Source organism: Gorilla gorilla, chromosome 11 (genome assembly GCF_029281585.2).
Source record: "Gorilla gorilla gorilla isolate KB3781 chromosome 11, NHGRI_mGorGor1-v2.1_pri, whole genome shotgun sequence".
NCBI lineage: Eukaryota > Metazoa > Chordata > Mammalia > Primates > Hominidae > Gorilla > Gorilla gorilla.
Genome location: NC_073235.2, coordinates 75,532,327 through 75,555,743, shown reverse-complemented (window position 1 = coordinate 75,555,743; position 23,417 = coordinate 75,532,327). Strand labels below are relative to the sequence as shown.

Here is a 23,417-nt window from a genome sequence, read left to right as displayed (position 1 = left end):
AGTGCAGTGGCACAGGCGCAAACACCACTCACTATAGCCTTGACCTTCTGGGTTCAAGTGATCCTCCTGCTGCAGCCATCTGAATAGCTAGGACCACAGGCATGCACCACCACACCCAGCTAATTCTTAAATTATTTGTAGGGATGGGGTCTTGCCATGTTGCCCCGGCTGATCTCGAACTCCTGGGTTCAAGCAATGCTCCTGCCTCAGCCTCCCAAAGTGTTGGGATTACAGGTGTGAGCCACTGCGCCTGGCTTGGATATACATACTTAAATATATCTGCTCACTGACTCCCTGACTTCTACAGACTCTGGGGTGACATTGCTTTTACAATAGAATTAGAAATGTCACCTTCAAATCAGAGAATGAGGTTTATTAAGCCTTTTTTTGCCTGGGTCACACACCCTCCTCATCAAAACTTCTGTAGTGCCAGTTTACATTCTCAATAGGATGAGCCTTCCCACATACCACTTGTTGCGATTCTTATGTTCGCATATAACAGTTCCAAATAATTATATGTGAGATTGGTCTTCACATTTCTATGTAATATTTCCAGGAAATATTTTCTTTTCTTTCAATCTTTCTTCCTTTTTTTCTCTAGTGTTCTCTGGATATGACCCCATGGTAATCTTTTCTTTTCCATCTTGAGAAATGAATTTAACCTCTCAAACTCAGCTTCCCCTGCTGTGAATTGTCCTTATAGCTTTCCGATCCATCTCAAAGTGTTGTTGTCAAGTTCAAATGAGGTAATTTATGTAAAAGTATTTCATAAGTTTTAAAAGCAAATAAAAGGCATTATTTTTATTGAAACTTAGTAAAGGCAAACATGTATAGTTTTCACCGAGAAATACAAGTTGGATTTCCAGATGATTTTCCATGTTGAACTTTTGGTAAATGTCCCTTTTTTTGGTAAATGTGAAAAGACATGCTCTCCTTTCATATTTGGCTGTCAATGCAATTGAGTTCTGAATCAAGGAATTGAGTAACAAAATGTCTGTAGTTTAGAATGTTCCTAACTATACAGCATACAATTTTACATCCAAGATTGTTAAATAATTCCACAGCAGAGCTTTGAGTTAAGAAAAGATGACACACAATAAAACTAAAATTTGTTTTCCTATGGAAAACTCTTTTTCACTTTTTGTTGTTGTTGTTGTTTGTTTGTTTGTTTGAGACAGGATCTCAGTTGGCCATCCAGGCTGGAGTGCAGTGGCACCATCTCAGCTCACTGCAACCTCTGCCTCCTGGGTTCAAGTGATTCTCGTTCCTTAGCCTCCTGAGTAGCTGGGATTATAGGCATGCATCACTACACCCGGCTAATTTTTGCATTTTTAGCAGAGACAGGGTTTTGCCATGTTGGCCATGCAGGTCTCAAACTCCTGGCCTCAAGTGCTCCACCTGCCTCCACCTTCCAAAGTGCTGGGATTACAGGCCACTGCGCCCAATCTCTTTTTCACTTTTAAAAATTGTTTTTGAAGTCTTAAAGAGTGGAATTTTTGTTGAAAACATTAATTTGGTTATTTATTAGTTTAATTTTCCATTCAGGGTAATTCATCTTATATACATTTTGGAGGTTCCATGAGAGTTGATTCTCAAGAAAGACACTTGACTAGAAGCTATTCTCACTAATTCATCCTCCTGACACATAACACTCTTTTCATTACCAGTCATGTTTTATGATAATTCTCCCCACTTTCAACTTTTTCTTTAGAAATAGCCTTAGTCTATGATAATGATAAAGTTCTTGCCGTTGTTGTTTTCCTAGTGGAGAGAGAAAATTGAACACAGGTAGGTACATGGTAGGAAGTGGTAGGTAGGTAGTATTTGGTTATGGCACCCCAAGCTGACTAATACAGGAGTACTTTAATGGAAAGAATGTTCTATCAGAAAGAAGTGGAGAGCAGGGCTATTTATCTAGTGTGTTCATGTAACTGTAAACCCTTTACACACACACACACACACACACACACACACACATGCACATGCATATAAACACATTTTTGCCTCAACTATTTAAGTATTTTAATCAAAATTCTTTTTACTAGCAGATGTCAGGGAAAAAATAAAAGTGTTGAAATAACTGGATAATTGCCTAAGTTTTTCACTTTGTTAACATAGAGCAAACCTTCCCAGCCCACTGTGGAAAACATTTCAAAATAATTATAAGTCAGATATACAAAATTGTACTGAATTATTTCAGTTGAGTAATCAAAATTCAGCCTCGCTTAGCCAGCCTCCATCTGTCTCGACAACCAGTTTATCTGGATTATTTTACTATGCAAATTAGTTACATAAACCCCTCCAAGAAGTTTCAGTGTGTCAGATCACACATCTTAATAGCCATGAGCAACATTTCCAGTCTCTGGAGGAAGTTGCCTTAGACATATCTTTAGATGATTCAGATCCTGATGGACCTGGACACTACAAGTTTCAGGGTCGACATCTTGTTACAGAACAAAGTTCATAGGTATTCTTAAAGCCCTGGGCCCCTCATCTCCTCACTCGCCTTATCTGTAAATGTGTATATAGATGGAGACCAAATTCAAGCTGTCACCCTTCCCCAGACTCATAGACAAATCAGGGTGGACCTTCAGTAGTCTTAGTAGAAGAGAACTTGATAGCTTGATGAATCCCTTGGGATAAATGCTAATTAGGACTTTCAAGTGTCTAAAACTCAAAGATTAGGGCTCTGAAGACGATGTAGCATAGGGACTAAGAATATGGGTCTATCGCCGGGCACGGTGGCTCACGCCTGTAATCCTAGCACTTTGGGAGGCCAAGGTGGGCGGATCACCTGAGGTCAGGAGTTCGAGACCAGCCTGACCAACATGGAGAAACCCCGTCTCTACTGAAAACAAAAAAAAAGTTAGCCAGGCATGGTGGCGCATGCCTGTAATCCCAGCTACTCGGGAGGCTGAGGCAGGAGAATTGCTTGAACCTGGGAGGCGGAGGTTGCTGTGAGCCGAGATCGCGCCGTTGCACTCCAGCCTGGGCAACGAGAGCAAAACTCTGTCTCAAAAAAAAAAAAGAACATGGTTCTATCTGAAGTGATAGGACTCACATAGAGCTGGACAGAGGCCTGGGTCTGCGGCTTATGAGCTCTGTAACTTTGGGGATTTTACTTAGCCTCTCTGAGCCTCAGTTTCTTCATCTGTAAAATGAGGATAGTACTCAGGTTTTCGTTTGGACTAAATAAGTCTACATATGAACAGCACTTAAAAACAGGACCTGGCCCAGAGTTGGGTGTTCAGTAATTCTAGCTATTATTATTGTTATTATTAGTTGCATTTCGTATGCTGAATATTTGCTGTTATTATTATTGTTGTTGTTGCTATTCAATTACCTGAATTATTTGTTTTTTCCAGAGTTAGTTTTTCTCTTTATTTTTGTTTTTTTATGTTTATGGTACTAGTTTTCTCAGAGATCTCTGGTGATTGTTATTGTTTACATGTAAGAATGAAGAATTACGTTGGTTATTTTAGTTAGCTGGCATGGATTATCTCCACTATTGTGAAGTAGATTTTTCAGCCATAGGGTGCTTTCCTGAATAGGAAAACTCAATGAGAATCTTTAGTACATGATGGGACAAGTTGACCAGCAGGCTTATTGTAGGGTAATGTATTCGTAATTGGCTCAGCCTGTGTGGTTGAGTCAGTGCCAGCATGCCTTGGAGTTTTTCTGTCTTATTTCGTGAAGTTATAACCCATATGGCTAATGAAAAAATGTAAGAGATTATATTGGAGGTGATTTTTTTTTTTTTTTTTTTTTTTTTTGAGACAGAGTCTTTCTCTGTCGCCCAGGCTGGAGTGCAATGGCGCCATCTCGGCTCACTGCAAGCTCCGCCTCCTGGGTTCACACCATTCTCCTGCCTCAGCCTCCCAAGTAGTTGGGAATACAGGCGCCCGCCACCACGCCTGGCTAATTTTTTGTATTTTTAGTAGAGACGGGGTTTCACCATGTTAGCCAGGATGGTCTTGATCTCCTGACCTCGTGATCCGCCCGCCTCGGCCTCCCAAAGTACTGGGGTTACAGGCGTGAGCCAACGCACCGGCCTATTGGAGGTGATTTTTTAAAGTGGCAGGAAGAGTATCTTGCTGAGTATTTAAATGCAAATTTTTGCCAATGCTCGAGAGGCGTTTAAAGAAATGATCGGTTATCAAGAAGATAAAAATTATATATATGTAATTTATATATATGTGTAATTTATATATATATGTAATTTATATATATATGTAATTTACATATATATATGTAAATTAGCTGGGCCTGGTGGTGCACACCTGCAATCCCAGCTACTCTGGAGGCTGAGGCAGGAGAATCGCTTGAACGTGGGAGGCGGAGATTGTGGTGAGCTGAGATCGCGCCATTGCACTCCAGCCCGGACAACAAGAGCAAAACTCTGTCTCAAAGAAAAAATAAAATAAAATAAAATAAATAAATTATATATATATATACACACACACACACATATATATATGCAGCCTCTAAGGATTTTTTTTTAAGTAGCTGGGAAAAAATACTATCCCCTAAGCTTATTACAACTTAGAGGATATGAAGAGAAAGGAAGGGTGTTTTTAACGTGTATGCTGTGAATTTGTCTCCAGGTGGAATGGCAGTGACTCATTAGGCTCCCATTTCCATGAATGGATCCTCGGCTAAGTGTGCTTGGATACAGCACAGCTAGAGGAGGCTTTGAAGTTTTGGTCTTCCTTTCTTTTTCTCTCCCACCAGGCTCTGAAATGCATTAGGTTGGTGCAAAAGTAATTGCGGGTTTTGTCATTACTTCCAAAGGCAAAACCCACAATTCCTTTTGCACCAACCTAAAAAGGAAACATATTTACTGCTCCTGATGTGAATTATGACATTCATCCTGAGGAGGTAGAAGGAGCTTTTGCCAGTTTGGTTTTATTTTTATATATACTTATTTTTATTTTGTTTGTTTTTTTCAGGCAGGGTCTCACTCTGTCACCCAGGCTGGAGTGCAGTGGCAAGGTCATAGCTCGCTGTAACTTCAAACTCCTGGGCTCAAGCAATCTTCCCACTTCAACCTCCCAAATAGCTAGGACTATAGGTGCTTGCCACCAGGCCAGCTAATTTTTTAATTTTTTGTAGAGATAGGGTCTCCCTATGTTGCCCAGGCTGGTCTCAAAGTCCTGGTCTTAAGTGACCTTTCCTCCTCAGCCTCCCAAAGTGCTGGGATTACAGGCATCAGCCACTGCACCAGGCCCAGTTTTGGTTTTAAATAAGTCTATTTAACCTATTTTATATCATAACAGTTTTTGTTATTCCTATTTTTTTTCTTTGATAGTACCATTCTAAAGATAAGGGATCTTGGTAACAGGAGAGTCTTCTGTTTGCTCAGTACAAATAACAAACAATATCTTCATCCTTAGCCCAAGTAGAGATTTTCAAGTTTGGAGTCAGAAGCTATGAGAAGATTAAAGTGGTCTGCATAAAAAAGAAAACATGACTTAGGGTCCCCAAGAATGATCTGCAAACTAGAGAGGGTGGAGAGAACTGGGAATAGAAAAAGGAGACCATGTGACTGGCAGCAGAGGAGAAAGAGCTCCAGACAAGATATATCCAATGAGGACTTGTTAAAATGAAATACTCTTGGGTTCTATAATGAAACCCCCTTGCCTCTGTTTTCTTCATAATATTCAGTAAATACACGGAGTTCAAGAACGCTTTTGATTTCAGTGGAGTCAATTTCTAATGAAATAAACTACAGAGAATATTATGAAAACACATATGGGCCAATCATACGTATTTTAAGAGATAAACCATTTCAAATACAACTGAAGCCACTTCTTGTATATGAGTGAATCTCTTATGGTGAATACAAAGAAATGTTATTTCCTGAGTAAAGTCTTCCCATAACTGATATATGGCATATGATTTGTGGGATATTTATGAAGGGATTCATATACATACATACACACTTTTATTTTAAAGATAAAAGTTTAGAAAAAAATACTCCAAATCACTTTCCTAAAAACCTCACTTACTATATTTTGGCAAAATTAATCTCATGCTTTGGTTCTTGAACTCCTATCTGTTATTTTTATTTTGCAGCATCAAAAGCCTGAATAATCAGTCCTCTTGGGGACGAGAAGCTAGGCAGACAGTGAGCCTCATAGCTAACAACATATGCCTTGGAATCAGATGTACTTGGTTTGAGATCCCAACCTCTTTCATAATCTAAGTATGTGACCTCGGGCAAGATATTTCATTTCTCTCAGTGTTTCCTCATCAGTAAATAGTGAAACTATTCATTTCTTAGGTATTTAGAATAAAATGCTTTCTGTATGTAACTGGCACATAGTGGGTGTTCAATAAATGCCAGAAGAACTGGCAGACAAAAAGCATTGATTACTGAACCAGTAAATAGCCCAGAAAATTCTCTTCCAAAGTCCACATTCAGAAAACTTTGTACTAAAAATCTGTGTTCCTTAGTGACCTTGCTTTTCTTCTAATTTAAAAAACAAGTACAGGACTTCCTCTATTTTTCTCCTAGCAACCATCTCATCGTGCTCAAAAGATTTCCATGCCCCGTGCTACAGACTTTCTTCAGTTGCTGCAAAGATGTTTTTTTCTAATGCATAAATGAACTCTGCACAATAAGCCTATAATACAACTGAGTATCACAGTTATTCCCATAATCCCCTCCACCCACGACTGTTTCAGTGTTGACTTAATGTTATTCATTTGCTTGTGTTGTTATTGGAAACAAATTCTTAATTAAAATGGCCCAGCATCACCTGGCTCACATAGAGTGCCACAAGCAATAATCCCTAATTTAATGTACACTTTGGCTTATACCTACAATTTAATTTCTGAAGCCAGAAATATAAATGGATTTTTATAATGGCTTCTGAGTATTAGGTGGGGGAAGATTAGGACTGCTAATGAAGAGCTACTTTCTTAGGAGGCATCTCGTAACAATGCATAATTGTTTCTAGGCGAGATAGACTGAGCATGTAAATGAACACCCAGGTTAGGCTAAAATCTAATTTCTGGCATGACCTATGTCTGTATGACTCGTGTTATATTTTGGCTTAGTTTCTAGTCTACTCTTTCATATATGAACATTTTATCTGTTGTTAAGGAGCATGAGTCTTTTATTCTATTTTCACTTCTCCTTTCTTTTATTCAGTAATTTGAAATGTTTTCTATTCCGCTGCAAATAACTTTTCAGTTGTGCCTATATAAAAATGTGGTATCTTGGTACAATTATTGCAGCAAAAACTTCGCAAAACTGGTGTAACCCAAGTTTGGAATACAAAGGACAGGCATCTGACAGAACTCGTAAACTGCCCCTCTAGCCCAAATCAATTTCAATGACTTAAAGCCACCATATAGCTTTCTCTCCTTTTTCATCCTTTCATAATTGGTTTGGCTGAACTCTCAGGCATCCTTCAATGTTCTAAAGCACCTCTTTCTGTGGCCTCTCATTATAGCAGAGAGGCAGGAAAGGCACTAATATTTCTTGAGCACCAAGCACTCAGTATGCCAGACACTTTCTACACCTTCACTCATTTAGGACTCCCCCCAGCTTTTGTGAGGCAGGTGTTGTCATTCCCATTGGCAGATGTAGAAAATGAAGCTCAAAGAGATAAAATACCAAAGTTCACAGCTGAGGGCTATCACATTACAACAGTGTAGGCCACGGCACACACAACAGGAAGCCTGGTTGAGGAGGAGCTCTCTGTGAGGCAGTACCAATGGAGAGAAGGGTTGACTCTTGCCTAATACACACAAAGTTGCTGTCTATACTGGAGGTGGCCCTGATTGAGTCAAACCCAGGTCTACCTGATCTTCAAGCTGGTTATCTTTCTGCTGGTCCTGCTGCTTCCCCAAGAGCTAATAGAGTCACCCTGGAGAAGCACTTTCAACAGCTGGCTGCACCACGCCTGAAAAGCTCTCCCTAAACAAGAACAGTGGACCTTCCAGCCACTCCCCTTATGTGCTACCCTCACTCTAGTAGATGGTTTGTGAAAATGGCAACAGCTTTCCCCTCCTTATATTCACAACTTTGATGATATGACTTGGTTGTGCCAGACATCAAGAGAGAGAATTGTTTCTCCACTCTCTGACTCTTGGCTATCTTCTTGACCACTTTGGTCAGCAAAGTCTGCAGAAGTCATAGTGTCCTCTTGGAGCACCAGTTCTGACCTGGGCCTCCAGAGCTCTTGCTTATCCTATTGCTTCCTGGGAACACTTCCCAGCCAACAAGTGATGAAACCCAGGATAGCTGGTTGGAGAGTGAGAGACTATATGGAACAGAGACAAGTCATTCCTTCTGAGGCCATCCTAGACCAGCTGACCACAGATGCATGCCTGAGTCCAGCCCTGATCTGCTAAGTCTGGCTCAGATGGCAGAACTGTCCAGTTAACCCATCAACTCATGGTTCATGGTTGTTGATTGAAAGCTTGTGGTTTTAAGTCACTAAAATTTGGAGTGGTTTATTATACAGTGTGATGGCTAATTTTGTCAAGTTGGAGGGTGTTTTTAGATGAGATTAACATTTAAATTGGTGAGCTGTGGCTAAAGCAGACTGCTCTCCATAATGCAGACGGGTCTCATCTAATCCATTAAAGGCACCTGAATAGAACAAAATGACTGGCCTCCATCAGCAAGAGAAAATGCTGCAGCAGACTCTGCCTTTGGACTTTATCTGCACCACCAGCCTTCCTGGGTCTCCACTTGCCGGCCTTCAAACTGGAACTGCACCATCAGCTTTCCTGGGTCTCCAGGCTGCCAGTCCACATGGTGCATTTTGGACTTGCCAGTCTGCACAATCATGTAAGCCAATCCCTTATAATCTCCCTTAAAGCTCATTCTGTTGGTTCTATTTCTCTGGATAACCTGAATACACACAGCAATTGATAAACTCACTGATATCACTGAACAACCTCTTTCTTTATTCTTCTAAAGTTACCACAGCTTGGCTAGTGCAGAACACGTTCCCCAAGAGCTTCTGTGTCTCCTTACCTCAAGCGCTTCTCCCTGCTGGGGAGACTGAATCATCAGTCTGTCCCTCTGTCCTAAAGTGTCAGGACTCCTTCCTGAAATCGTCGATTCTCCTCCATTCCTGACAGGTCCTTGATGTTATCACCTGGAGACTTTTGCCACCTGTCTCTGGCTAAGGAAATAGATGGAGACCTGATGCAGCTTTTCCAGTCCTCTTTTTGTCTCAGGTGCTGCAGAAACCTGTTCTAAAGAGGTTTACACCAACTTTTGCTCTCATGTTTCTCTTGTACTGGTCCTCCTATTGTAGAATTCCACTCTTCCTGAGTTTTCTCTGGCTAGGAAGAGTCAGAACCCTCCCAGAGGAGGATGCAGGAAGAAGACTGGGATGGAATCAGGCAGCTCTCACATGCCCTGGCTCTAGGCTCTCTTTCTTCCTCAAATCTGGAGGGAAATGTCAGAGCCCATGAGCCCATAGTGCCTTGTGTTTACTTCCCTTTAGAGCAGGGCTTTGGCCCCAATCCTTCCAAGGTTGAATTGTCCCAGGAACAAAGATCCTGGCTTCCTGTAGCAGCATCCTTGACCTTCCCTAGCTGCCTGAAAAGCACATGCAAAGGAGCCCGAGCAAAGCGACCACATTTCCCATTCCCACGCCCTTATTCTCTGGGGGTTAGAAACATTCCCTTCACTCCTCCCATCCCGCAGTGTAAGACCACAGGCAGCAGGAGTGTGGTGCATCAACCCACAGGGCAGCAAGGATGGACAGAGGTTCTGGGGCTGTGACTGTCTCGTGAGCTGCCCTGGCTTGACAGATGGGACACTGGCAAATGAAGCCTCTCTGCTCCTTGCTTGGATACCCACATACTGAGCCCTGGGTCCCCTGCCCACTCCTTCTCTCAACAGCTGTGCCATACATTGGAAGCTTCGGAGATGATGCAGGTAATTACGAGCTATGTCCAATATAGCCCATTAAATGGTACAGCCACTGTAGAAGACAGTATGGCAGTTCCTAAAAAAATTAAACAGAATTGCTATACGATTCAGCAATCCTACTTCTTAGTATATACCCCAAAGAATTGAGAAGTTGGGACTTGAACAGGTGAATGGACAAACAAAATGTAGAATCGACATAAAATGGAATTCTATTCAGCCTTAAAAAGGAAGGAAATTCTGGTACATGCTACAATTTGGATGAACCTTGAAAACATTAAGCTGAGTGAAACAACCCAGACACAAAGGACAAATATTGTATGATTCCACCTATATGAAGTCCCGAAAAAGGCAAATTCATAGAGATAAAAGAATAGTGGTTACCAAGGGCTGGAGGAAAGGAAAAATGGGGAGTTAATGTTTGATGGGCACAGAATTTCAGTTTGGAATGTTGAAAAAGTTTTGGAGATAGATAGCAGCAACGGCTGTACGACAAGGTGAATGTACTAAATGCCACTGAATTATTTGCTCAAAAAGGCTTTAAGTGGTAAATTGTATGTTGTATATCTTTTACCAAAATAAAAAATTAAAAAGTGGCCCAGTGTGGACTTAGTCAGGAGAAGGGATGATGTTTGTCTGTATGGGTGTCTGGGTCCACTACTGCTTTTGAATGCTTGCATTCTCCACAGCTCCCTCTGCTCTACCTTTAAGCCTTCATAATAAAGTAATTAAGGAATTAGAGATGGCCCTTACCAAGTATCCTGGGCAGTGTGGTACACAGAAAGCAGTGGCCCTGCCGTTCAAGGGCTCACCATTGGAAATGCAATGCCCTGCCTCAAGCTCTTCAATGACTTCCTACTCAAAGGTCTGCATAGGCCTTACATGCTCTGAGCCCTTCTTAGCTCTCCAGCACATCTGGAAATGCTGTCTCCTTCGATCTCCATTAGCCACAGTGAGCTTGCTGTCCCTTACTGCCAATGTTACTTTCTGCTTAGAACACATTCTCCTCCTCTGTCTTAGCCAGCACTCACATCTTTCAGAGCTCAGCTCAACTGTCACTTTCACAGGGAACACTTCCTTGCCTCTGATCAGGTTAAATTCCCTTATTACATGCTCTTGCAATACCATATCCTTCCTTGGAAGCATTCTTTTTTTTTTTTTTTTTTTTTTTTTTTGAGACAGAGTCTCACTCTGTTGCCAGGCTGGAGTGCAATGGCATGACCTCAGCTCACTGCAACCTCCACCTCCCAGGTTCAAGTGATTCTCCTGCCTCAGCCTCCCAAGTAGCTGGGACTACAGGCGTGCACCACCATGCCCAGCTATTTTTTGTATTTCTGGTAGAGACGGGGTTTCACCACATCTCTTGAATGGTCTTGATCTCTTGACCTCATGATCCACTCGCCTCGGCCTCCCAAAGTGCTGGGATTACAGGCGTGAGCCACTGCGCCCAGCAGGAAGCATTTTTATATTTATTTGTTCACATCATTATTTGGTTACCTCTCTCTCCTCCACTGAATGATAAGCCCCAGGAGAACAGGGACCTTCTCTAGTTGTCCTCACCATTGAATTCTGTGTCCACAGAGGGCACTCAGTAAGCACTTCAATCATTATTTTCTATGAATGAAAATGAATGAATGAATGAATAGAACAGTGACTAACAATACCTAAGTTAAAGGCTTTTTTCCAGTTTAGAAGTAAGGGATAAGGTAACTTCATCTAATACCACAATTTTCAATGTAGGACAGATTAAGATTACTCTAAAGCAAGAGATGTAATGCATTCTAGATTGACAGTAAAAGGAAAGCTATTCAAGGTAGGGGTTCATTTTACCACACTGCATATTCCAGGCTGACTTTCTTTTATTATTATTCAGAGCACAATTTGAAACTAAAATGACACTCTGTTTAATTTTCTCACACTGGTAGTCATTGATCTGCATTCATATCTTCAGAGGAAATGCCACTGAATTCAGGAGGAGTATATTTAACCTGCATGGTATTCAAAAATTGCCAGAAGAGCTTAGCTCCCATAAACTATGCCAGTGACCTTGCTAAATAGGTATGTTAAACACTCAAATGTATAATTTTCTACAGGCGCTTTTGGTAAAAACATTCTTCTTTTTCACATCTTCCAGCAAACCTCATTGTCCTTCTTGTGACCCTGTAGGCATCTCATTTTCTTTTGGCTTGTTTGCGAGTTTTAAAGTATTAACTGCATCTCCTGCCTCAGGAAGGGTTGCTTGGCTACTACTCTACATTTTTAGAGTGCGAATTCTATTATTTTACCACTGCTACCTTCAAGAATGGAGTTTAATGCATTTTCAAAGAAGATAGAAATAATTAAAAATGTCTTATCTTTATTAAGTACAGTAAGTTATTCTCATGTGGAAGAACAAGGGGAACGTACATGGGGAATATGTATCAATTTTGAATAATGTTGAAACTATATTAAAATAAGATCGTAAGTTGGCATTCACCATGGAATTGGGGAAAAGTGCTGCTGTATATAGAATGCTAGCTTTCAGTAAAGTAGGAATAAAGACAAGCAAAACAAGAGCGAGGATGCCCCAGGAACGGGCTCCCAGCTTCGTTCATCATCTTTGTAAATTATCTAGAAAAGAAACTATAAAGGATATCTAAAGGAAAATATATAAAAGTGGAACCTTTGCAGCTGACATTGAGCTCTATCAGATAGTGAAATACTGAACGATAATGATTTCAAGAAGATTTATTCAGTGACCTTCTTTTATTGTCTAGTAAATCCCAGGCACTGCACTTGCCTCCAGAGGCAGGTGTAATACCGCAGAAAACACCACCTCTGGTTCTGGGGACCTTGAAATTTTATATGAATGAACACAGAGAGGCATTTGCCTGCTTTGGCATTTCTCAAAGTGGACTTTAATTGTGGGATGTTAAAAGGGATTACAATAGGACTTCTCAGAGCCTTCAGTGTGTGAGTGAATACTGGGAATCATTTCTATGAATGGGGTATATTATGCAGTGGTCCCCACATTTATTTGAAGATAGAATCTTGGTTTTGTTTTTGGCTTTGTATGTGTGTGTTTGTTTTTGGAGGGACAATATGTGAACTTGTGAGACTAGAATAGGCTGGAACACGCTCTGGAAAATGCTGACTTATTAAAAAAATAGAGGCTTGTCTGGAATTTAAAGAATTTTGGATATCTCTTCATCAAATATTTGCTAAGTACTTAAATCACTGAGAAATGGCATGAGGCCCCACACAAGGGAGCTCTAAAATCCAGTGCCCCTTCAGAGCAGCAACGCTCCTAACTGCCAAAAAGTGAACACAACAGACAAATGTCTGTCAACTGATAAATGGATAAACAAAATGTAGTCTATTTATAGAATGGAATATTACATGGCCATAAAAATAAATGAAGTACTGGTACAAGCTATAATATGGTCAACCTTGAAAACATTATGCTAAGTGAAAGAAACCAGACGCAAAAGGCCTCATACTGTATGATTCCACTCATATGAAACATCCAGAGTAAATCTGAAGACAAAGAAAGCAGATTCGTGGTTGCCAGAGGCTGGAGGGAGAGGAGAAGAAGAAGTGACTGCTAATGAGTTCAGAGTTTCTTTTAGGGATGAGGAGAATGTTCTGAAGTTAGATACTGATGATGGTTATCTATACAACTTTGTAAATATACTAAAAATCACTGGATTCTGCACTTTAAAAGAATGAATTTTATAATATGTGTATTTTGTGTCATTAAAAGATCCAATACCCCACCATACCAAATGGTTATCCCTTTCATATTATAGGAATTGAGATGAACACAATCATTTCTTGTCAACAATTATATTTAGTGAAGATACTAGATGTTATTTACAGAAGATATACATACATACAATTCCTACACATTAAATGTAGTCTAATTGTGAAAACAGGAAAAAATGTACTTCAAAATTACATACTAAATAAAATAAATAAAAAGTAATTATTTGGCACAGTATCTATTATGTAGCAAATAAATAACTCTATACCATTGATTGAATGAACTATTTACAATCTTTGAAAGTGCAAAACAATTGCTGAAAATTAAGATATTTGTAATAACATTTAAGTCCAGAAAATATGTTTTCATCAGGTACAATAAATTTGTAGCCAATAGTAAAGGTTTTTAATGCCCAGGAAAATATTTCAATTTTGAAAAATGTTTTATGCATATTGTGCTCTTCTGAAATGTTATTTTCTACTTTAACGCTGGCAAATTTAAGAACCTTGGCATTTCTTAGTGGAATTCTTATGTATATAATCCTGATTTGTAAATTTTGAAAAGTTACATTGTAAACATAAATATTATTCTATATATCATTCAGAAATTACAGACCAGTCCTCCCTAAATTACATAAACAGCCATAATGTTTCATAATAATGTGGTCAGGTTCTATTCCTTCAGAGGTAAGACAATGAAGATGGAAGAACACAACCTATAATTTGGGCTTCTATAGATTCCTCAACATCTTCCCGAAACCCCAGGCTCCAAATCAAGATGTTGAGTTAAAATTTTATCCAAATCTATCCCATTTGTAGCACACCTCATCCCATAAACACTCTTAGAAAAAAATGTCAGGGGCTTGCTAGTTCTCTTGACAAGGCTATTTCTACCAAACTCTTCACGTGGGCCTTATTCAACACTTCAGCAAAGAAGATGGCACAAGTGGAAATGAAACAGGGTAACCACAAACTGGGGATTCCTAAGCTAGAGTGTGTAAGCTTTAGGCAAGTCAAATAATTCCTTCTCTTGCTAGGTAGCTGGTAAGCTGAATGCAGCCCTGAGGTGTCTCAGGATGTGTTTTTGCTTGTTTTGTAGAATTCTCTAGTGGCAATACAGTCAGTAGTAGCATAAATGGCATTTTTGAAAGATTGTGGACTGGAGACAAACTGTTGCTTTGGGCATTTGAAATGTCTATGGTCGACGAGGCTCTAATCTGTGTGACATCTGTGATAAAGTTCTCTGGTTGTCAATCACATTTAATTGCCGTACATAACTCCGGACATCCTGATGGTTCTTATTAGCTTGAGCTGCATCAGGATCTGTTGAAAGAGGAAAGGGCAGAATTGGCATTGTGTAATATATGTATATAAGATACAATCTTACTTCTCCAATTATTTATTACATTTATCGTAGGTTCCTGGGTTCCCTCAAGACCTTTCAACACACCACAATCATTGAAACGTTTCCACTTGGTTGTTCCATCTCCTCCTTCCTACCCTCCAATTTTCTTTTCTTCCCTGGAATCACCTCTTTTGATCATTCTCCTCTGAATTGCACGTTGTAAAAAAAAAAAAAAATGGCACCAAATTAAAAGGGAAGCATGTGTCTGATAGCCCCTGGGTATAGATTAAAATTGTTTCCCTTTCCAGAGGTCTCTGTGTCTCACACTCTGTGTCTCTGCCTCCTTTGATCCAGATGAAGACTAATGTCAAAAGACAGTTTTTATTAGCCCCTCACATCTGGGCCAAACTGAAGTAAGCCAGTGAGACTACAGAGTCCTGACTCCCGTCTTTACTTGCACACAGTATACAGCATTACTATACCGATTGTATGTTCTTAGAGACTGTCCATATTCAGAAAAAACCCAACTCACAGGCTGAAGTTGACTTCTGCTAGACGTTTGATTCTTTGATGCTATCTGCTCTGAAAACTCAGCTACGATTCTATTCTGATGCACACCCCAAGCATGTGAGCAACTGAGGTTAACCAATTTCATGAAGATCAGGGCTGAATGATGAGCCAATGCACTCAGCCCTCGCAGGGAACGTACATGAATAAGGAAAGCCAGACTAGAAGGTGGTGAACTGGAAACACAGGTCCCTCCGGAAGTGATGAACTGGCTTCTGCATGTTGCTGCCATGGGGAATCTGTGCCTAGAGTTGCCAGATCTTCCTTTTTTTTTTTTTTTTGGTTAAGAAATGGGAAATCTGGATTTCTTTTTCGTGAATTCTCCCAATTTTAAAATGGTGACATTATTTCAAAATAAAAGGGAAAAAATGCTCTCTTGAGACCCAGCACCTCTGTGGGCCACCTCCATTTCATGCATCACTGGGTAGGGCCTCTGGTCTAAGGGGACACCCGGAGTGGCAGAGCCAGACCATGGCTCCTGACCGGGGTTTCCACCACAGTACACTGCCTTCTGCAGTCTGGTTGCTCCTGCTAGATCCACACAGCACTCCCAAAGGCAATTAGAATGCCATCTGCACAAGGGGTGAAGGGGAGTGTTGCAGGTCTGAAGGCAGAAAAGCAGAGAAGACATACACGCCCCTGCCCCCTGTGAGAAGAAACTCATCAGTATAATTATCACATAGAAATAATACCACAGCGAACTGCAGAGCACATTGTGTTTAATTTCCTCTGCTTCTCACTGGCAGTGTACTCTACATGTACAATATACTGTAATTACATTGTACACATTCCCACAGTGTTTGTGAATCTATTCCTATAGCTTTATCTATAGATTGTTGACTTCAGAGCTGAGCAGCTGTTGTTTACCAGCAGTTACTGATAACTTCAACAAATGCAGTGGAGTTTTTTCTTTTTAAATACATTTTCCCCTTGGCTTCTCTAGGAGGAGACATAGAAGAATGCAAGATTTACTTCCAAAGAAGCTCATAGAACAAAGCACATTATTTTATGGTTCTTGAGCCTCACTGAAAACCTTCTTAAGGCTATAAACCCCCTCAGGCACACACGATTTGGCATATAATTTCAGGGTCCCCTTTAATCCCCGCTGCTGGATTTGGGATTATAAACTCCAGTTGTAACTGGTGTCACTTATCTATTCTTGTTTTCACTTGTACAACTGCTTTATGATCACATCTTTAAACACAAAGTAAATTAATAGATGAAAACACATGAGACACTTTAATTCTGGCTGAATCCACACAAGAATAGTTGATGATATGCAAGACTATTCACATTTTGGAAGTCAGAGAAGGCACAGTCATTTGAATCAGTTGCTCCCCAAATCAATGTCATTTTTCTTATATTTTTCCTCCCTATTCATTAAAAAATGAACATTTAGTAGTTCTGGTGTCCCATGTTAGCAAATCTGGCCATGAGCCAGTCCTGCTCTAGGAAGAACAAACAACTCTGACTAATAAAACAAGAACATCATAGTCTCTTAGCACTGGGTTTATTGGAGGAGATGGTACTGGTAGCCTCAGATTCACGTCTATGTCATAGTATCATATTGAGTTAATGAGATAAATTTCTTCAAGTGACTCATACCATGAGCTTAGCAAAAACCTTTAGTGTTCACCTTCTCATTTCCAGACCAGATTGAGGGAGCCAAAGCCCCACCCCCACCACCAAAGTCCCAGCCCAGAAGAAACAGTAGCACTGGTCTAGTATGACCATCTGGTGCTATGATGCAACTTAACTCCCAATAGACTAAAATTGTTATTTATTAGTAGTAATTTTTTTATATTAAAGTATTATACCAGTTCTTGTGAAAGATGTTCAGATTTTAAAAGAGCACCTCAAATTCATGTGGGAATACTAGAAATATAATATGAAATCCTGTTTTTGGACCTTTTACAAATGTGCTATAAACATTAATGCATTCTTGCAACACCCTGAAAGACAATAAATATTATCTTTCCTGGTTTATAATTGACTGAACTGAGTCATCAAGGGCTGATGTGAGTTTCTCAACATGGAGCAATGAGTCATAAAGAGAGTTGGTTTGAGGCAGGGTTTGTTGGCAGTCGTACTTTAGTTATCTCCAGCTGCACTGGATAGAGCAAATTAAATCTCTTTAAATTCATTCACAAAATAATATTCCTATGGTTATTTTCTAGTTTCACACAATGTAAATATGTTCCAGTTTAAAAGAGCAAAAAAAATCTTGAAACTCAAGGCCCCTATCTCATGGAATTCATGGTCCAAAGTGTCTCTGACACAGTCAGATATTTCCCAGGCTCCAAGGGTGTCTCAATGGCCTCATTAAGAAGACCTTAATCACCAACATCTACATTGTAAGAGGTGGCAGCACTTAACTTACTGAAGGGTTGGCTCCTGTAGTATCTCACTGTTCTGGCCGTATTTGCAATCATGCGCTAAAAGGAATATAGAAAAAAGAAAGATAGAAATTCAAGTAAGCGTAGAGTACAATCCAAAAAGGAAAACAAACCATTTCTGCAATACTTGGTACCATGAGAAGTGACATGTTCTGAGATGTTGACTATCTGAAGGCAACTAGCTGATGTATAACTTGTTTAATTATTTCAAAGGGGTACCCACATACATACAAGGCATTTTCAGGTAAGGAATATTAATGGCATAACTCTCATAATTGTTGGCATGTTCCCCATGATGTAAAAAACATCTATCATGCCTGAGACTGTACATTAGTGCTTTTTCACCATCCTTTCTTGAGGTTGCCATGAATTTGTAAGAGAATCTGTAACTATCCTAGATGTGGAGAAGGGTTAGCTTATCAAGTTCCTCACAGTAAATAAGACTCACTAATGAGGTATGAGATTTTATTGACTGAACAGCAAGTCAAAATATTCTACCCTTACATTTTTGCTACACACTCTGTATTACTGAACTCTCTAATCTTCCAGCAAAAGTTTGCATTTTAATGTTAATCCTCATGACTTGATTCCCTCCTTCCCTCCCTTCTTCCTCCTTTCTGATTATAACACTAACATATACACATCTTAGAAATTCAGAAAATAGGCCAGGCGAAGTGGCTCATGCCTGTAATCCCAGCACTTTGGGAGGCCGAGGCGGGTGGATCACGAGGTCAGGAGATCGAGACCATCCTGGCTAACACGGTGAAACCCCCTCTCTACTAAAAATACAAAAAATTAGCCGGGCATGGTGGTGGGCGCCTGCGGTCCCAGCTACGTGGGAGGCTGAGGCAGGAGAATGGCGTGAACCTGGGAGGTGGAGCTTGCAGTGAGCTGAGATCGTGCCACTGCACTCCAGCCTGGGCGACAGAGTGAGACTCCATCTCAAGAAAAAAAAAAAAAAAGAAATTCAGAAAATACAGAAAATGTTAAGAGCAAAGTAAAAATCACTTAGAATATTACTTCACAGAGTAATCTTGTTAATATTTTGGCATATAGCCTTCTTATATTTAAAAATATATAAAAACATGTTTTTCAAAAAATTTGAATTCATATAGTACATACATATTTTATTTTGATTTGAAATTTTTCACATTGCATTGTGACTATTTTCCATGCCATTTGCATTTTAAAACATTTTTTAAAAAGCATGTATTCAACCAAATGGACAGATTATAATTTATTTGACCTTTTAAAATGTGGTCACTAAGCGATCATCTTAATTTCTTTGTAAAGTTTTGGTTGCAATAAAGACTTAAAAGGGAATCTTTTGTGCTGAGCTCAATTAAAAACAAAAGAAAAGAGAAAAGAAAATGGACAGAAACAGAGACTCCTATCCCCTGGGGAAAAACACTGATGAGACCTACGCTCCATTTCTTAGCCAGAATGTCACGGTATTTGAACAATAGCTGGCACTCCTGGTCACTATGTATGTTTCAGGACACCTTACTGCTCAGGCTCTAAAGGGGGTCCTGTGGAGATAATAGATTAATTACAACACTAGCAGAAAACTGATAAGGCTCCACCCAGGGAAAGAGACTCCCCGATCTCTGAGCAGCTATGTAATTCTAGTCAACCCTTTCTTCTCTCACGGACCCTTGGCTTGCCAAAGTATAAGAAAATGACTTTGAGAAAGCTTACATAGTGTAAAAAAAATCATAGATGAGTCAAGGCCTTACAAATATATTATCTGCAAGCATCATAATACCTCACTGAATACTACTGCTTTGAGGACTCTAGCAAGCCTGAAGTGACATGTACCTGCATTGGATAATTTCGCACACAAAGAGGCAATTGGAAAAGTTAGAACTTCACTTCATCAAAGATCGTAAAAACTGACACATCCATCTGTTGATCAGCATGAGAAACATATCACAAATCCCTCCCAGAAAATGTAACGTACAATGTATAATTAGCCCTTGATATATGGAGCCGTGAAATAAATAGTAACTATGATAACTTCCCTGCTAATTTACTTTTAAGTTGTTTTTTCACTTCTCTAAAGGCTTTGCATCTGAAGGGCACAAGTATATTCCATGTAGAATTATTGTAATTCTTCAGATATTGAATGGAGTGTAATTACCGAAAACCCTGGGAAATGCTGCCAGTATGCCCCTCTGAAGAATAATAAAACAATTAGCAGGGGTCAGAAACCTCTTCCTATACCATTTTGTAGGGAGTAATTGTTCTGCTTTTTAGTTTTGAAAGCTAAAACATTTCATTCTGACTTTGGTTTTATGCTACTCTTTAAAGCTATACTCTGAGACTTCATAATTTTTAGCTCATTATGTAGTTTAAAATGTGAGAACAATTGTTTAAATCAGTAATTTCCAGCCCTGAAGTTCACTCTACCTTTCTAAATCTTTGATTAATTTTAACAATGGTTTTAATTTTGACGTATCCTTTTTAATTGTTCTCAAAGATAACTTCAGTTTAACTTCGAAATCCAAATCTGGCTTTACAACGAGGTCCATTCTTTTCCTTTGTGAGGTCCGGACAATAATGTTTAACGGTGTGAACCCACAGTTATGATGTGTGAATCTAACTAGCATTCCTGGTCAATGCATAGTTACAAATGCTTTCACAAGGCCAAAGAAGGGTTAACTTAATATTTTAACTTCACCTCCTTTTGCACCCATTAACACATGTAATATTAAGCAGTTACTGACAACTACACCCAACTACAAGGCACTCTCCTGAGTTGCTGAAAGAGACTTCAGGAGTCACCTCCTTGAACCATCTCCAGAGTGCATAATGCTTTTTCTACAGCCTGCCTATAAACAGTGGCTCTCCCACTGTTTGAATGCATCCAGCAATGAGTAACTCATTACCTCCAAAAATAGCCTCTTTCATTGTTAGACATCTCGGATTATTAAAACTTATCATTTTGAGTTAAAGTCTTTCTCCCTTTACTTTTCGCTCATTTATCCTTGGAGCTCACAATGCATTTGCATAAGACTCCCACGGGCACCATGACAGTTTACAAATGCCACAGCAATGACCCAAGAGCAAACACGTTTAATTTCTTTTTAACAGGACAAGTCTTCAAATACTTGAATATAACTGTTATGGATATCTTCATACCCCCAGATCTTTTCTTGTTCAGCCTAAATATTCTCAATTTCTTCACCAATTCTTCATAAGACAGTTTTGGTTCTCTTCCAAACCGTCTCTAGTATGGGGCCCTAGACTAAACAAATTGTAAAGTGCAGAGAAATTATGATCTTTCTTCTTTCCTTGATCTAGATGATGCTATACTGGGCCTACAGTTAAAAAGAAGTCATGCCACTGACATCTGTTGAAGTATTCATGAATTAAACCTCTCAGCTTCCTTTGCTGAGCTGCTGTGTGGATGCAGCTTTCTGCTCTGTGCATGTACAGTTGATTTCTTGGACCAGAGTGGAGGATTTTAAAAACTAAAACCATCTAGTTAGAGTCTATCTTTCCACAAACTTCAGCCTATGTTATTTTTGACAGTAGACAGCTGTTTATTCATTGGTGCTCGCAGTCTAGCCTGGCAGAAACGAAGGTTAAAGAGATATAGGGTTCATTATCCAACTGCTGCAGCAGGGGTGAAACCAAAAATTACACCCTATGCTTCACGGTCCTGCCAGAGCAGGTTGGCCTGCCTGGAGCTGGCCAGGCAACTTTCTATAATGCCAGGCTGGGGGGGGAGTGTCTGATTACTCCAAAGCACAGATTCTCATCTTTTTTTCCCCAGTAGCCAGCCTGAGGTTTATGACACATTCCCATGAGCAAATAGCTCATTAAGACAGCAACTGGTAATTCAGGAGTAAATGTGGGGCAAACATGCCCCACATTAGAGTGCCTCCTTTAGAAGGCACTCCGGATCCGTGTAGGGAAACAAATTGAACCCCCCTGTCACCACGCTTAAACTGATGTTTCTTGGGACTAATCCTAAGTACAGGTCTTCAGAGCTTATGTGCAAAAATGAATATGTTCCTACAGTTCGTGGCCTACAGGGCTTAGAGATGGGCCCAACTGAAAGCTGATGAATTCCCCTTAGGACATGCACTTGAGGAGGGAAGTGCAGAAAGGAAAAATGATGTGATGAGTGAAGAACTCTGTGACTATGTCACACGTCCATTTTTCTTTAGAGGTGAAAACAGAGGGGCACAGAAGTAGATGTCTTTCCTGGGGCCTGCGTTGCAGAGTGGAGGTAGAAGATCAGCAGGATTTGTTTTCCCAGCCTTGGTCACCACCCTGCTGATGTAGCAAAGAAACCAGCCCAAACCAGCTAGGACTAGGAATTATAATGCATTTGCATAAGACAACACCCCCCGCCCCCCGGCGCCATGACAGTTTACAAATGCCAGGGCAATGACCGGGAAGCTACCTTAGATGGTTCCAGGAACTCCTGGCCCCTTTTCCAGAAAGTTTGTGAAAAACCCGCTCCTTAGTTAGCATGTAACTAGAGTAGGTATAAATAGAGCCGGCCAGCACTCTGTGAGTGCTACTCTGTGCTACCCTGCCTATGAGACAGCGCTGCTCGGTCTACAGAGCACCTGTTTTCCTGTATACTGTTCCTCTCATGAACTTGCTGTCTTTCATTGTCAGCTCGCTCTTAAATTCCTTCCTTAGGAAAGCCAAGAACTCTCTCCAGCTGAGCCCCAATTTAGGGGTCAGCCTGCATCAGAGTGACCAGTGCAAAGACAGCATCCAGAGGAAGGGGTGACCACTGTCTGCACCTCGGCCTGGCACAAGCCAGAGGCTCTGAGGCCAGCATCCCAAACACAAATTTCCCTCAAGCTCTGATGCAGGGAATTTCCCTTGAGTCCGCTGAGGTGTCAGAGGTACCTTGTTCTCAGACTGGGCCTTTGCGGCCTGGCTCTTGGCAGGCGTCACCCTTCTGTGGTGTCCTCCCCTCAGGAGCAGGCCAGCCAAGTTCCACTTTCACTCCTATAAAGACATGACATAGCCTACCAGGACTTTGTGGCTGCCTCTACCTTCCTAGCCAGCTTGCACTGACTCTTGTGCCCTAGTCCAAGTTCCCCCTTTGCTCTCCCACTGCGGAAGAGAAGACTTCGTTCTTCAAGTTCTGACCGGCAGGCCCTCCAGGCCACGCCACCTCATTGGTTCCACTCTAGGACCTCCCGCTCCCAGACAGCGGCCACAATAGCCTTCCTCTTAGCCTATTATTCTGCCTCTGCTCAGATCCCTCAGGAAGCGGCTCCTCACCGTCAGGCCTCTTCTAAATGCCTGCCCTCAACAGTTTTAATCTTCCTTCTGTTGCCCCTTAAGATCTTTACCATCCTTGCTCTTAATGTTTGCCAGATTGCTTTTTCTTACATTTCTGCCTCTACCGATTTGATTCTGTCTCCAGACCTATGCCTATCAAATATAGGACCTTTGTTAATTACTCCCTGCTTAGCATGTGTAAAACCACATT

At 40.5% G+C, this 23,417-nt stretch overlaps 1 protein-coding gene across 6 annotated transcripts in view; it reads right to left on the bottom strand.

Moving 5' to 3' along the window:
• Positions 1–13,710: 13,710 nt before the first annotated feature.
• The window catches only part of RAPGEF4 (Rap guanine nucleotide exchange factor 4), a 314,193-nt gene continuing 304,486 nt past the window's right edge, over positions 13,711–23,417 (bottom strand). For all 6 annotated transcript variants that reach the window (XM_019022605.4, XM_019022603.4, XM_019022604.4 and 3 more), the window contains 2 exons: positions 17,935–17,989; positions 13,711–14,965 (listed from right to left, as the gene is read on the bottom strand). In XM_019022605.4, coding sequence (XP_018878150.3) covers positions 14,838–14,965; positions 17,935–17,989 — 183 coding nt within the window. In that variant the 3' untranslated portion in view covers positions 13,711–14,837. The remainder of the gene's footprint in view (positions 14,966–17,934; positions 17,990–23,417) is intronic.